Genomic DNA, 16,691 nt, shown 5'->3' with positions numbered 1-16,691 from the left:
TCGATTATGCAGAACATTTCCATCGTTGCAGAAAGTTCTATTGTATAGTGCTGGTCTAAAACAAGGTTCAGAAAAATGACTGTTTTTGTAAATAAAGTTTTATAGTTACACAACCACAGCTGTTTGTCGGCATGTGGTCTCTGGCTGCTTTTGGACTACAGCAGCAGAGTTGAGTAGCTAATGACAGCAGTTTCGTAGCCCACAAGGCCTGAAATTTAAAGAATTTCTGTCTATACAGAAAAAGTTTGCCAACCTCTAGTCCAGAAGAAGGTTATTCTTATTTTAATTAATACGGACTAAAACAAAGAGATAGCATTTTTCATCTATTGCATTTGCAAAAATTAAGAAGCTGTGTTACACACAATATCTGTAAGGGAGTTTGTGTTAAAGCAAACTTTTAATGGGCCATTTGTTAAAATTTAAAATTCAGGTGTCATTACCCTGTAGAAATCTTTATACATGTGTGCAAAGATATACATACATACATACACACAAGAATATGTTTGCAGTTTAGGGTTTCTGAAAGGAGATGCTGAGATGAAAATTGGAGTGCAGAGTATTTTTTAGGGATCCTAGTCCTTGGGAGGAAGGACTAGACGGGAGGAGAAGTTGAACAGTGATGCTGGCATGACAAAGGCTTGGCCAGTCCCACAGAGGGCTCTCAAGTGTCTCTGTAGTAGAGACCTGCATTGAGCTGAAATGGCTAGATCTTTGTACGCCCACTTCGATGAGCTGTTGAGTGTGGTTATCTGGGAAGTGCATGCTCTTGAATGAGATAGCTGATGACTAGAAACTGTTTGTCAAAAGTTGGGGAATCAGGTCCTTCCTTGAATGGGTATATTGGTGGCACATCTCCATGTCCACCACAAGGATCATGACATTGCTTGTAGTAGAAAAAGGCTAGAGGCCATAAGTTAAATATTCATCAACAGAGAACTGGTTAACTTAATTAGAATATACCTCCTAATGAAATACTATGTAGCTCTACAAATGAATGAAATAAATTATTTTAAGAAGTTGTTCAAAGATGTCTATATTATTAAGTAAAAATCAAGATGTAGAACATGACTTCATGCATATTTTAAAAGGACTATATGTGTGTTTAAATGTACACAGAAAATTTTAGGAGGCAAATGCTACCTCCATGCTGTAAGGTAAGGGGAAAAAGCATTTTTACTTTCTGTCGTATTTCCTCCCTGCTGTATTGTTTGAATAAGCAACTTTTCCATTAAATTTTTTTTTGGGCCAGGTGCAGTGGCTCATGCCTGTAATACTAGCACTTTGGGAGGTGAAGGCAGGTGGATTGCTTGAGCTCAGGAGTTTGAAACCAGCCTGGGAAACATGGCAAAAACCCATCTTTACGAGAAATACAAAAATTAGCCAGGCATGGTAGTGCCTGCCTGTAGTCCCAGCTACTCAGAGGCTGAGGTGGGAGGATGGATTGTTTGAGCCTAGGAGGTAGAGGATGCAGTAAGCCATAATTGCACTACTGCACTCCAGCCTGGGTGACAGCATGAGACTCTGTCTCAAAAATAATGAATAAATTAATTTAAACCTAGTTAATAAAAACACATGAAATATTGATATATATGTGTACAATGATATGTATGTACTAAGTAAGCTTCTTTTAAGATTTTAAACACTAATTTACACTGTTTTTTTCCTAGCATCTCTACAAACAAGCATGGGAGGCTGATAAAACCAAAGTCCACATCATGCCTGATATCCCCCAGATTATTTTGGCAAAGGCAAATGCAATTAATATGAGTGATGTAAGTATAGTTCCTCCTGTTGTCATCTTCCTCTCCAGCAGATTTGAACCAGTAAGAACAAATTAATTAATCTCTCTCTCAGTTATGAGAATGAATGTTTTAAAAATAATGGTGGAAATCCACACATGAGGCTCTTTCTCTTTCTAATTTTGCTTTGCAGAGTTGGAGTAGGCCTGTCGATGGGGTTGGGCCAAGCAGTTAAGAATTTGAAGGGTGACTGGATTTTGTTCTAGGGGGGCACTCCTTATTAAATTGAGAGATTTGGTAGAAAGAAACAGGCTTGGGGGCCAGGAGAAGAGAAAAAGGAAATGAGAGTTCTGGAATTTCGTTCTTAGCCTTTCCATCAAACCTTTGAGATGGTTCTGAGGAAGGGGTTAAATGGAAAGGGAAGAAAAACATTTTGAAGAATTTGGGGCAAACCCCATAACAAGGAATGTGCAACACTTATTAGAAAATGTATCGATGTTTTATTTCATTTCCTTTTTCATCTAATCATAGTTGCTAGGAAATCTTCTAATCCTACCTATTTTTTTTGTTTCTTTGTTTGAATTCCACAGAGATTTGGAATAGCTGAGTTTTTCTTTAATTGTAGATTCCACATTATTATACAAATAAAAGTGCTGATTATAAAACAGTGACTTTTCTTTTGATGTCAGAATAGGGCTGTTTTGTAGTCTTCCTTTAACTCTTACTTGCATCAATAAGAATCTCCAGGACTATTACAATCTAATAGAGACCAGTAACTTTTACTTTTTTCTGGTAGTTTCCTGAAAACATGTTTAAGTTTGTTATAGATTGTTTTTCAAACACAGTTATGTTACTTGTAAGAACATTCAGCCACTAAAGCACCAATGAAGCATTCTACTTAAAAACAAAAAAAAGACACCACAGTGGTAGTTTACTCTTCTAAAAGAAATCCAGGCTTTCATATTCAGAAGAAAATTCTTCCCTTTGCCTCTCTTTACAGAAACTCTACAAACTTTCCTTGGAAGAGTCTAAAAAGAAAGGCTATGATCTCAGACCGGATGCAATTCCTATCAAAGCTGCTAAGGCTTCCAGAGATATTGCAAGTGATGTAAGTCCGAAGGAAAGCAGTCACCTGGCTGGGGGTTTCTAGGGAACCGAAATAATAAGGTTGAGTTCTGGAAACACTGAGTGGACACATTATGAAAAACAGTAGGTCTTACTCTCTGTGAATGCTTCTTAACCTTGCTTTTGTGTGTGCTCTGATATTTCTGAAAAAACACCAAGCTAACCACATGGTGACCCTCATAGATGTCAGCTCCCTCTCTCATGAGATCTAGATACACTTACTTTGAATCTGTCACCAATGCTATGGCTTGTAGAAATTCAAAGCCCTTCACTAAGCTTTCTTGGTGAAAGTCTCGTGTTGTTCTTGCCTCCTGCTTCTTCAGAGCTGATTTTTCTCCCAGGATGTCTCATGGATGCAAGAGTGCTGATCATCTGGGCTCATGATGGTTGATGAGTAAATAATCAGGAATTGTTGCAAACCAGTTGTTAAACCATCGGTGGCTTCATATCAGCTATGATGGGCATACTTACACCACAAATTGGCAAACACTACAAAGTGAGGCTTTCCCCGCACTGCGCGGCAAAAAGCAGGTGTACCAACACATCACTGTCATAACATGCCACCTATATGAAACTCAGTTCTTTCATTTGGTTGTTTCCACAAGAAATCCACTCACAGGGAGCATTTAATGACGTGAAGGTCCTGGGAGGAGCACATTTCAAAACACTCTTTCCTTGGTCACCCATGAGTTTTACTTTCTTTCCTCTTCATCTCTATTCTTCATCTTCCCTACCTATCCAGCCCATTCCACTCTCTCTTATTATCCCGAGAACTCCAAATTCTTCTCCCCTCTATTACGCTGGAGTAATTTGGTTCTACTAGCTTCTACCCCCAACTTGCACATGCAATCCCACAAGGAGATAGGCAGAAAAAGAAGCTCTCCATGGATCAAGATCTCCCCTCTATAGAAGAAAGTTGAGATGATAAATAGGACAATTTCTTCCCCCATTATAGCAGTTTAGAGAGTCTTAAAGGAAAAGGAGCTCCACAAATATAAAGCTATTCTAAAATTACACTCTGTGTCTCATAATTGAACCTTTTCTCATCAGTAAATGACTGACAGGATAATTTCTCAGGGCAGCAATAAGAGAAATGTTCTTTTTTTTTTTTTTTTTTTTCATTTTCTGTGTTCTTTTTACCTACTAAAGTCCTCTTTAGCACTAACAGCAAAGTACATGCATAAGTCAGTGTAATGCACCATCACAAGATCTGGGTTCTAATCCTCAGTGGCCTCAACAGGTTGCTCAGCTCTCTGGGTCTCAACTTATTCATCTATAAAATGAGGGCAGTAATAAGAACTTTGCTATCTACCTCACAAGGGAGAGTTGTATTCAGTTACATCAATAAAGATGAAAAATGTGTTCATGAACTATAGAGCTCTATACAAATATAATTTTTAATAATACAGTTACATCAATAAATATGAAAAATGTGTGAACTATAGAGCTCTATACAAATATAATTTTTAATTATAATTATAGAAAAATAATATAGCATATTGACACTAGACCGATTTTTAGTCAAAGGAATTGCTCTGTGTAAAAACTCATATTTTCTTCACAGTATAAATACAAGCACGATTATGAAAAAGGGAAGGGGAAAATGGTTGGTTTCCGCAGTCTCGAGGATGATCCCAAATTAGTCCATTCCATGCAAGTGGCTAAGATGCAATCTGATCGGGAGTACAAGAAAAACTATGAGAACACAAAGACCAGCTACCACACCCCTGCTGACATGCTCAGTGTCACGGCTGCCAAGGATGCCCAAGCCAACATCACCAATACTAACTACAAGCACCTGATTCACAAGTACGTCCTCCTTCCAGATGCGATGAACATTGAACTGACCAGGAATATGAATCGCATACAGAGTGATGTAAGGCTTTCTTCTACTTGGGTGATGGTTGGAATCTCATGGGAAGGGAGATTACAGTCTGTTTACATGCCATGCTTTTGTGTCTAAATGGATAAGATAAAGTAGAATTTGCTTATCTTCTTTATAGAATGAATATAAGCAAGATTACAATGAATGGTACAAAGGGCTTGGCTGGAGTCCAGCAGGTTCTCTGGAAGTGGAGAAGGCCAAGAAAGCAACTGAATATGCCAGTGATCAGAAATACCGCCAGCACCCGAGCAACTTCCAGTTTAAGAAGCTGACTGATTCCATGGACATGGTGCTTGCCAAGCAGAATGCACATACCATGAACAAGGTACACAGAACAGTGGCCGTCCACACAGCTTCCACATGAGGAAAGGCTAGCAGGCTCTGGTTCTTGTTTGGAGAAATCTAATTCAGGTCCATCATTCCTAGGCAGTGGCAAACCGTTCCGGATCATTCCCCTACACCATCTTCTTCTGTCCACCTCTTACATTTTTTTCTTCTCTTGACCTTCTAGTTGGGTTAGAAATTATTTATATTTTTAATTATTATATCTTCAATACTTTCCATTGTAGAGAACAGAAAATACTTAAAAGATTATTTTTTAAAATCTGAGTTTGTTTTTAGAGTCTTTTCTGAATTATATGCTACTTAGTTATTACTTTACTATGTCAAATTGAGTGCATTCAAGTACTAATATATAAATACATATTTTTCTTTCCTGCTTGTCCCAGTTATTCCAATTTCATGTCTTTTTTTCCCACTTCCTAGTATTTATACACCGTTGATTGGAATAAAGATAAGACCAATGTTCACGTGATGCCTGATACACCAGATATTTTACAAGCCAAGCAGAATCAAACACTGTATAGTCAGGTAAAGTTACATAAAAACTACTTGTAAGGGTTTTGTATTGAAACTTATGAACTTATAAAATAATGTAATAGTAAATACTGATATAAATGTTGAAGCAATGGAAGTTTGGAAATGACACACTGATTAGCCCAGGATGTTGCAAAATAGAGTGGTTAAGAGCAAAGGCTTCAGCCACAACTGTATACTTCATGGAGCAGGTTCTGTGTCTGTTTATCTCTGTGTTCATTGTGCTTGATACCAAGCAGGAAATCAATAGATAATTGTTGAAAAAAATTGCATCAAACAGCCGGGTGCAATGACATGCACCTGTAGTCCTAGCTACTCAGAAAGGTGAGGCAGGAGGATCCCTTGAGCCCAGAAGTTTGAATCCAGTTTGGACAACATTGGGAGACCCTATCTCTAATAAATAAACACATAAATAAGGTAAAAATTGCATCAAACAGACTTGGTATGAGTTTTGGCTTTGCCATTTTTGAGATGTATGATACTGGGTAACTCAATTACCTGTCTAAATCTCACTTCCCTCATCCCTAAAGTTGGGACCATAAACGTACCTATGACATTGGATTGCCATGAGGACTAAATGGGAAATTCTGTGTAAGATCCTCAACACAGTGCCTGGCCCATGGAAAGTACTGGATAACTATGAGCTATTTGTGTTATTACCCAGTTCTAACACACATACATCCATTCAATCAGTAAAGTCAACTCAGAAAGATTGCAACTAAATTATTGCAATTTATAAAAAGTATTTCATTTATTGCTTTTATCACTTAGCTAATTAAAATGTTGTGACCTGTTTTTATTAGCAATTATCTTAATATCTATCTTCAAAATAGTAAGCCAAGGTGGTATTTAACAGCAGTGAGAAAAGTGCCTGATATGCCTGATATGACCATATTGTTTCTGAACAGCAGAGGCTGTGATAAAATATACCACCAGGATTCTCACAGCCAAAAAAGATTAAAGCCAGGTCATATGATGCTGAGCCAGTGCTTTTTCTACTCCTTTAAACAACTTGTTTTATTTTTATCCATATCTTTAAAGATAGGGTAGATGATGTTCGATCTGATATTCACTCTGTAGGTAAACTTTTCCCTAATAATCTGCTGAGATTCTTTATATAGGCAGAATAATGCTGAAGAATATCTTTAATTTTCAGAAACTCTATAAACTTGGATGGGAAGAATCTTTGAAGAAAGGCTATGATCTCCCAGTTGATGCGATTTCTGTACAGCTAGCTAAAGCTTCAAGAGACATTGCTAGTGATGTGAGTACTAGTTTGAGTTCTAGAAGGATATATTTTTATCTGAATCAGGTAACTTAATGTCAGTAACTATTTTTATAGATAGGCTTTACCTTTCAAAATATAATGCTTCCTTCATTTTCTTCTACCCTCTTCATTTATCCAGAGTTCACTCTTCTTTTTCACTGTTCGTATATCCAAAGGGGCTTCCTGAATAGAGGTCGGGCCTGAAGACCTCTAAGATCCATTAGAGTAAGATGCTCTACTTGGGGATATTACAAAGGACCCAAGATTGCAAGTTTTCCCTACTTTCCTGAAAATATAATAATTTTCCTGTTTTCTACTTGTCTATTTTAGATAAATTCAAAGTGCCAGATAATAAATCAACCTCAACAAACTGATGCTGATAGATTTTATATGCACATCTTTTAAAATAGGCTGTCAGTTATTTCAGTTTAACCCATTTTGCACTTATATAATTGTAATAAATTACGTTGGGACTTAAAAAAATCCAAGAAGGTCCAGAAATTTAGGTTTAAGTTCCTAAGGGCTTACTTAATTCTTCTTTCTGCTGAAAATCTGGTCTAAAGTTCATAGACTCACTCTCCCAAAGGTAGATTCTAGTTATGATTAGAAACGGTAGTAAATCTGGTGAAAAACTAGGTATTGTCTCTATTGGTTAATTTTTACAAGTATTTTACTTAGATATTCTGCATATTGCTAGCATATCATTTTGTTAATCCCAAAACTTAACCACAAAAATTCGGAAGGTCTTGGTTATAGTGAATAAATTACCAGGATTTCATAGGGAAGCAGGACCTCTTAATTAAAGTCTTTAAAAGAAAACAGGGATTTGGTTAATATGCAGGTTGAAGTACAGAGTGGAGGAAAAGAGTGCCTAAAAATGGAATCTGACAATAAATTCTAAGAACATAAGGGAAGATTTTATTTAATTCACTTAATTTCTGGCACTCCAGAAATGTGGGAAAACTAATATGATGATACATTATTACCCACTCTCCAGCTTGCAGGTCAATCCCTTATTAAAATAAATCAACGAGATGATAAACCTAAAGCAATAATGATGTGTAAACTCATTTTCATTTAATGCTATATGCTAAAGATAGTTTAGGAATTGAAGAAATGACATCAATAATCTCCTAACAACTCAACAATTTGATAGTACCTCATTTCTTTTTGTGTGAACCCATTAATTCGAACCTTTTGAAATCTTACTCTCAAATGAACTATTAGTGAACTTTCCCACTATTATAGAGATGTATTTTCCTCAATTTCAAATGTCCTTGTATTTGTAAAATTTCAGAAAATTAAAACTATTTTTATAAGTATTTAATTTAATGAATTAGAATCATAGAATTTAGAGTTGGAAGATAAAGGACATTTAATCTAATCTCCCACTCAGCATCCTACCTTCTCTCCATCTCCAAAAGTCTGTAGATACTTAAAAATATAAGAATTTTGGAGGCTGGGTGCAGTGGTTGCCTCCCGTAATCTCAGCACTTTGGGAGGCCAAGGTAAGAAGATCATTTGAAGCCAGGAGTTCAAGACCGACCTGGGCAACATAGTGAGACTCTTTCTTTACAAAAAATAAAAAATTAGCCGGGCATGGTGGTGTGTGCCTGGAATCCCAGCTACTTAGGAGGCTGAGATGGGAGGATCACTTGAGCTCGGAAGGTTGAGGCTTTAGTGAGCCATGATCACACCACTGCACTCCAGCCTGGGCAATGGAGCAAGACGGTGTCTCAAAAATTAAAAAAATTCTTTAAAGGAATTTTGGAGTCCTTCAGGGCAGGTCATTTTTTTGTTAGATCATTTCCAGTTCCATTATATAGCTTCTTATTTTTACGTAAATAATTTACCGATAAGCTCTAGATCTCTGTTCTACACCACCACAAGTAGCCTATTTCCACTTCCACTTGATAGCTTTTCCGACTTTTTCATATTTGCCCTCCTTTCGTTTCAGTTTTATACATTCTTCAATATTCTGATCATTCTATTTGTAATTTATGCTGTTTTTTCAAAACTCCTGTCAAAATAGAATCCCTCAAAATTTAGTGTTGTTTTCTTGATACAGGAGGTCAGTTCAGAGAGCTTATTTGTGCCCCATACAGAATCTATGGCACTACTTTTTAAAAAGCAATTTTGTCAGATTGCTTATGTTGAACTTATAGTCCACTTAAACTCCTGAATATTTTATATATGTAATAATGAAGCTGGGTATCATGTAAGGTATAAGATGTGTTCAGCACCTAACATCAAGTAAATGCTGTTATTATACTCATTATTGTTATCACTGTTGTTACTGTCATCTAGTACTAATGTAATTTTTCTCAATTGAATCCAAATACCAAATTTTACTTTTACTGTCTTAAATTTATGTAATCATTTTGATCCATTTGGCAGTATGTGGAGCTCTTGTGGAATTTTCTTCCTAATCTAACATATTTAGTTATTTTTAGCCATCTGCACATGCAAGATATGGATCCCAAACAGGACAAGGACAAGGTTATATGACATAACCACATGGCAAGCCACAAAAAAATCCTGCTATTTAATAAATTAGTCTCCACTATTAGGTGTATTTACTTAGTCATGTATCTTCCTGATTTTTCTGTCATTTAGCCCATAAGGATTATCATTTCCATAAGAATATCACAAGAGCTATATTAAATACAACCCCAAAGTCAGAATACACAATAGCTAGCACAACCAAACATATATTTCTGCATCTAGTTAGAATTAATTTCTTATAACCTCTGTTGATACATTACATTTCTATGTATCAACATTAGATTTCTTCAGAAGCTTCCATGTAAATAAGGCTTAGTTGAAGTAAGTAAACATTCCATACTAAGGTAGCATAGACAACCCTTCTCTCATTTCGGTTTTGGAAAACAAACATGAAAACAAGGCAAATTGAAGCTGAGTGAGGTGGCATGTGCCTGTAATCCCAGCTACTAGGGAGGCTGAAGCTAGAAGAGTAGGCCTGGGAGTTCAAGACTAGCCTGGGAAACATAGTGAGATCCGTGTCTCAAGAAAAAGAAAGAAAAGAAAAAAAAGCAAGTTGAGCTTAACTCGGCCTTTGTTTGTGTACTAAAAGAGCTGTGTTTTCTCTGATTTCAGTTTAAATACAAACAAGGCTACCGAAAGCAACTTGGCCACCATGTTGGATTCCGGAGTCTGCAAGATGACCCAAAACTTGTGTTGTCCATGAATGTAGCCAAAATGCAGAGTGAAAGAGAATATAAGAAGGACTTTGAGAAGTGGAAAACTAAGTTCTCCAGTCCAGTGGACATGTTGGGAGTGGTACTGGCCAAGAAGTGTCAGGAGTTGGTTAGTGACGTGGACTACAAGAACTACTTACATCAGTGGACATGTCTGCCTGATCAGAACGATGTTGTGCAAGCTAAGAAAGTTTATGAACTGCAAAGTGAGGTCAGTTTCTATTAAATGCAATAGTTTATATATTAATTCATATTTTATATGAGTAGCTATTTAGTCAAAGAGAAGTGAAACTAGGAATTGTTACTGAAAATCTAAAATGCATCTGTTTGTAATGCATAGAATCACTTGAATCTAGGATCCAGGTGACAATGGGATTTTGATGGCTTGCTCTGTCTTTTCACAGAATCTATATAAATCTGACCTAGAGTGGCTGAGAGGCATAGGATGGAGTCCCTTGGGTTCTTTAGAGGCAGAAAAGAACAAGCGGGCTTCGGAAATCATCAGTGAGAAAAAATATCGTCAGCCTCCAGACAGAAACAAGTTCACCAGCATTCCTGATGCCATGGACATAGTTCTGGCAAAGACAAATGCCAAAAATAGGAGTGATGTGAGTAGCACTCTGGAAATAAATAAAATAGATTACAGTGCCTGCTACCTAGTATTTGCTCAATAGCGCTTGCTTAATAAATGAGTAGAACCGCAAAGCATTGCCTCATACATCACCACATAACATTTTATATTGGATCGCATTATTTAAATTAGCAACTATCCTACACTGAATCGTGTAAAAATGGGTCAGTGTCAGTTTTTGTCACCCAAAGCTTATTTATTATTTAACCAAAATGTAATGGGAAAATGATTGAACAAACTTTTTTCTTTGAAACTTGAGTGCATGAAGCACCCAGATGTTTTTTGTTGGGGTAGAGTGTATGAGGGGGAAAGATTCTGAGTACCTTACACAGGCACAATTGATGTGTTGTAAAGAGTGTATTTCCTGACAAATGATTATAATGCTTTTAGTTTAGCTGAATCAAGATAAATGGATAATTCTGTCACTGTAAATAAGTATATATTTCATCTTCAACTTATTTTCTTCACCAGCTCTGACACCAGTGTCTAACACATAATAGGTACTCAATAAATAATCATGGAAAAAAATAAATAAAACATAGCAGGGTGGAGTAATTATATGCAAAGAAGGGAAAGATTACTCAACACTGCTCAGCTAAAAGCCTAACCGTGAACATTACAGAGTATTGAAGTATGTGCCCTGAAATCTGTAATTGGTAAGAAGATTTAAATAGATATATAATAACCATCTGTTATTAGGAGGATCTAAATATGTATATACTGTAGGTCTTAGAAGGATCTGAATATATATACTATATGTAATATGCTATATACTTTACATATATCATATATATCAGAAGTTTTATATAATATATAAGCCCATAATCAGCTTACAATAAGCATTGATAAACTGTAGTTCCTCTTTTCCTAACTAACCCCTTACAGACTTTTTATAATGTTGATTTCCAGAATGTATAGTAAATGTTGACCTGTCAGGTTCATTATGAATGTTTAAGCATTTACTTATTCTTTTGTTGTTTTATGATGACAGTCAGAATCCAACAAACTGAGAAAACAACAAATTTGTATAAAATATTTCCCCCTTCTTGGAATCCAAGTTTCTTTTCTCTCCGTGAAACAAGAGAGAGATCATGAAGTTTATCAATATATGTGTTCCAGGACAGGACTTCCCAGCAGTGCGCTCTAGTTTGGGGAATGCTGAAATATGGAGCTCTCAGGCCTCAGGGCCACCACACAAAACCCGGGCCAGCTGGGGTCCTTCAGCCCGCTGTCTCTCCTTCTGAATAGACTGATGCGCCTATCCTAGTGTAAATAATAACAGCATTTTCTCTGCATTCCATGTGGTGAAAGTGGTGCATGCCATTGAAGAAATAGTCTAACTTAGTGACTCTCAACCAGAAGAAATTTTGCCCCACAGGAACATTTAGCAACATCTAGAAATATTTTTGGTTTTTACAACTGGGGAGTGGCATGCTACTGGCATCTAATGGGTGGAAGCCAGGGATGCTGCTAAGCACCCCACAATGCACAGGGCAGCCCCCACAACAAAGAATCATCCAGTACACAATATCAGTGGTTAGGAGGTAGAGAAACTCTGCTGTTTGCTTGGTGGGTACAATGTGTGTTGCTCCAGTGATGGATGCACTGAAGGCCCTGACTTTACCACAATGCAGTTGCACTTGTGCCCCCACGAATATATGGAAATAAAAAAAAGTTTTAAAGAGAAACTCTGGTGTTACTAAATCCAAAAGGGTAGTGCAGAACCAGGATACACGCATGTGGAAATTAACAAGCCTTGCCTTTGTTTTGGTGCTGAGGGTCTTAATTGACTTCTCTGGGTTATATGCACCATGGCAAACGTGCAGGAAAAAGAAAAGTGCCATACACACACATCTCATGCTGCACACCTCAAAGGGAAATGGACAAGTTTAAGGAATCAATCAGACCAAAAAAATTTTATATTGAAATAATTTCAGGCACTCAGAAAAATTGAAAAAATAGTACATGTAATTCACATATGTGTGTATGTGTGTGTGCGTATACCCAGATTCCCCAAATGTTAACATCTTACCACATTTGCCTTCTCTTTTTGTCTCTTTTTCTCCCTTTCTTTCTCTCAGATCTAGACCTATATCTATATATCTCTATGAGAAATTAAATTGTTTCATGATGCCTATTCTGCCTGTATTTCCCAAAAATAAGAATATTCTCAATAATCACATTGTGATGATTAAAATCACAAAATTAATTTTCGCTAGTCTGCTAGTCTACAGAATTCAGTTTTATCACTAATATCCTTTATAAGAAAAGAAAATATTTTCTCTGGCTCAGGATTTAATCCAAGACCACAGGTTGCATTACTTGCTATGTCTTTAGTCTCTTTTACTCTGGACTAGTTCCTCACTGTTTCTTTGCCTTCCAAGTTTTTGACATTTGTAAAGAACATAGATCAGTTATTTTGTAGAATCTCTTTCCATTTGGGTTTTCTGGTGGGTCCTTGTGATAGACTCAGATTATCTTTTCAGTAGGAGATCACACATTGTGTCCTCCTCAGTACCTCATATCAGGAGGCACAGGATATCAATTTGTTCTATTACTAATAACTTAAACACTTGGTTAAAGTGATATTGCCAGGTTGCTATACTGTTGAGTAACCATTTTATCCTTTGTAATTGATAAGTAATCTGGCAGGGAGATTTTCTGACCCTGTGTAAATATTGTTTTTCATCAAATTTTCCTAGTTTTAGCTGGGCACGATGGCTCACACCTGTAATCACAGTACTTTGGGAGGCCAAGGCAGGTGGATCACCTGAGATCGGGAGTTCAAGACCAGCCTGGCCAACATGGTGAAACCCCATCTCTACTAAAAATACAAAAATTAGCTGGGCATGGTGGTGGGTGCCTGTAATCCCAGCTACTTGGGAAGCTGAGGCAGGAGAATTGCTTGAACCTGGGAGGTGGAGGTTGCAGTGAGCTGAGACTGCGCCATTGCACTCCAGCCTGGGCAACAAGAGTGAAACTCTGTCTCAAAAAAAAAAAAAAAAAGAAAATCCTAGTTTTAGTAAGTCAATGAAACTTTTGTTTGGATCCCCTTGTCTTCTGTTGAAGAGACATAAGGATGGCTTTGGGACATCAAAGAGATTTTGATAAATTCCCCCCAAAAAATCATTTTGGGAATCCTAATCTTTCACAATGATTGTGAGGTATAATTATAAATAATACGCCACATGGAAGATGGACACAATGGCTCACACTTGTAATCCTAGCACTTTGGGAGGCTGAGGCGGGCAGATCACCTGAGATGGGGGAGTTCAAGGCCATCCTGGCCAACATGGCGAAACCCTGTCTCTACTAAAAATACAAAAATTAGCCTGCTATGCTGGCGCTTGCCTGTAATCCCAGCTACGCAGGTGGCTAAGGCACCAGAATCACTTGAACTCAGGAGGCAGAGGTTGCAGTGAGCCATGATTGCGCCATTGCACTCCAGCCTGGGCAACAGAGTAAGACTCTGTGTCAAAATAATAACAAGCCACATAGGAAATAAAACTCCCTGACTTCTAGGCACACTTTGAATAAGACAGCTTTTGAAAAGGCAAGGGCTGCCTCTCAATTAAACACTGAGGGACACAACCCAAAAGATGGAGAAGCCTGTTTCATTTGATAATATTGGCAAAGCATGTGATTACCTAGATTGATTTCTTGTAGGCAGGATTTTCTGTAACTTTGAAAATGTGACCCATAATCTCCGTTTTGAAAGGCAGTTATGTTCCAGATAAATCAAGAAATAATGCATCTATTTTCTGCTTATGTTCCAGATAAATCAAGAGATAATGCATCTATTTTCTGCTTATGTTGTTCTGCTTATGATATCAATTCCGTATAATGTTTAATTAAGATAAAATCAGCAATTCTGTTTGAAGCCAACTGTGTCATTCACTAATCTAACAACACCACTGAAAAATTCTTATTTCTTATTTTAGAGACTTTATAGAGAAGCTTGGGACAAAGACAAGACTCAGATCCACATCATGCCTGATACGCCTGACATTGTTCTGGCTAAAGCAAATTTAATCAACACAAGTGATGTAAGTTTTCAAATTCAGCATGTGTTTTCAGAAAGCTCATTTTGATTGTTTCTAAATCAGTGAAGTTTTCTGGAAGTTCTTTGAATCCCTGAATTATTATAATTAATGAACTACATATGACTTAGATTCTTTATTTAGTGGCTTGTAGATTGAACATCGAAATGTTAGTACTCACTGTGTCAGGCAGAATGGGGAGTCTGTATTCTATGTTCCTTGCAGTCTATTGTTACACATATCATCACAGGGTGATGGCTTGTATTGCATTTCCCAGCGTGGACAGGCACTCTTTGCAGGCAGAGACAATTCTTATTGAATCTACAGTGCTTATCTAGAATCGTGCCTGACACATAGTAGATACTCAATGAAATTTTGGATCAGTGAGCATACAAAAGCCATGCAGGAGAATTTCATTTTTATTGTCATTGTCATTGCAGCATAATCTCCTGAAATTTATACATCTGAAAATTAAATATTTTAAAAACAAATTCTAAATTCTAATAGAATGACTTTAACATTAAAGAATGTATCAAAGTAATGCCACAAAGGACTAACAGATAAACACAAGTCCAAGATCAACAGGCACTTTAAATAATCTGGTTTCTGGATAAAAGTACATTTAAATTATATTCTCAATTTTTAAGTTATGTCACAGATCTGAAAAAAAAATTATTTTGCTTAAGCTTTTAAAATTCATTATTTAAACTTTCTTCAAAACATCTTAAGTTTTAGAAATTATGGTGGACTCAGTATCTTACCTATAAATGTGGATCCTATTTTGGATGGTCCCATATTGGGAGACAGACTATTTCACAATGCATCAGCTACATGGAAGAGATAACCCCTTAGGCATGATTTTTTCTCATTAGAATAATTAGATGAAAAGCCATAGCTCTTTTCTAATGAAAACTTCTAATGAAACAGCCAATGTGAATTGAAAAACAGCACCTAAATAATAATCCATTTCATTTCTCTATTGTTTTACTTCTGCCTGATTCTTGCAAGTATAGACAGGCACTGTATAACAACAGTTTGGCCAACAAAGGCACACATACAGAATGGTGGTCCCATAACATAGTACCATAATCATACTGTATTTTTGCTGTATCTTTTCCATGTTTAGCCATATTTAGATACACAAATATTAATACTTCCCATTGTGTTACAGTAGCCTATACTAGCATGCTCTACAGGTTTGTAGCCTAGGAGGAATAGGCTATACCATATAGCCTAGGTGTGTAGTAGACTGTACCATCTAGGACTGCATAAGTACACTCTGTGATGTTCCCACGAGGACAAAATCACGTAACAATACATTTCTCAGGATGTATCTTTGTCATTAACCAATGCATGACTGTATTTGGGAAGAGCTGACAATTTTGCTGATTTAGGTAATTGAAGAGCTTTAAAGTTTAAAACAGGATCATTAGCAATCAATGGGCATAATTTCTAATTACATTTGAGTATTCTAGGGCACAGATGCTACTCTCATGGACTCAAAATATTTAGCACATTTGATCATTATGCTATATTTGTCTATGGGGAACATAGTGATCTTCATTTCTTAACAGAAACTCTACCGAATGGGTTATGAGGAGCTGAAGAGAAAAGGTTATGATCTTCCTGTTGATGCCATACCAATCAAAGCAGCAAAAGCCTCCCGGGAAATTGCCAGTGAAGTAAGATTTTATCCTTTGTTGATATCGATTTGATTGCAATTTGTCACTTCAAAGCAGTCTCAATTTAATTTCAAATTGAACAAAATCTAAGGGGCAACAAATTACAATGGAATAAAATGATCCCATGCAGTGTGGGATGAGGATAAGATCAAGGATGCATTTATTATGTATGGAATTTCATAGCTGAATTTAGCCTTTAATCTTTCTTATCAAAAGACTGAAGTCTTT

General features: G+C 36.8%; 1 protein-coding gene across 1 annotated transcript in view; it reads left to right on the top strand.

Annotated features, from left to right (window-relative positions):
- The window catches only part of NEB (nebulin), a 223,573-nt gene that overhangs the window by 68,527 nt on the left and 138,355 nt on the right, over positions 1 to 16,691 (top strand). Inside the window, exons 47-56 of the mRNA XM_025404794.1 lie at positions 1,668 to 1,772; positions 2,740 to 2,847; positions 4,429 to 4,740; positions 4,868 to 5,074; positions 5,515 to 5,619; positions 6,782 to 6,889; positions 10,010 to 10,321; positions 10,515 to 10,718; positions 14,683 to 14,787; positions 16,356 to 16,463. Coding sequence (XP_025260579.1) covers positions 1,668 to 1,772; positions 2,740 to 2,847; positions 4,429 to 4,740; positions 4,868 to 5,074; positions 5,515 to 5,619; positions 6,782 to 6,889; positions 10,010 to 10,321; positions 10,515 to 10,718; positions 14,683 to 14,787; positions 16,356 to 16,463 — 1,674 coding nt within the window. The remainder of the gene's footprint in view (positions 1 to 1,667; positions 1,773 to 2,739; positions 2,848 to 4,428; positions 4,741 to 4,867; positions 5,075 to 5,514; positions 5,620 to 6,781; positions 6,890 to 10,009; positions 10,322 to 10,514; positions 10,719 to 14,682; positions 14,788 to 16,355; positions 16,464 to 16,691) is intronic.

The sequence above is a fragment of the Theropithecus gelada genome, chromosome 12 (genome assembly GCF_003255815.1).
Source record: "Theropithecus gelada isolate Dixy chromosome 12, Tgel_1.0, whole genome shotgun sequence".
NCBI classification, from domain to species: Eukaryota; Metazoa; Chordata; class Mammalia; order Primates; family Cercopithecidae; genus Theropithecus; species Theropithecus gelada.
Note: the sequence above shows the minus strand (reverse complement) of the source record. Positions and strands in the feature narration are given on the sequence as shown.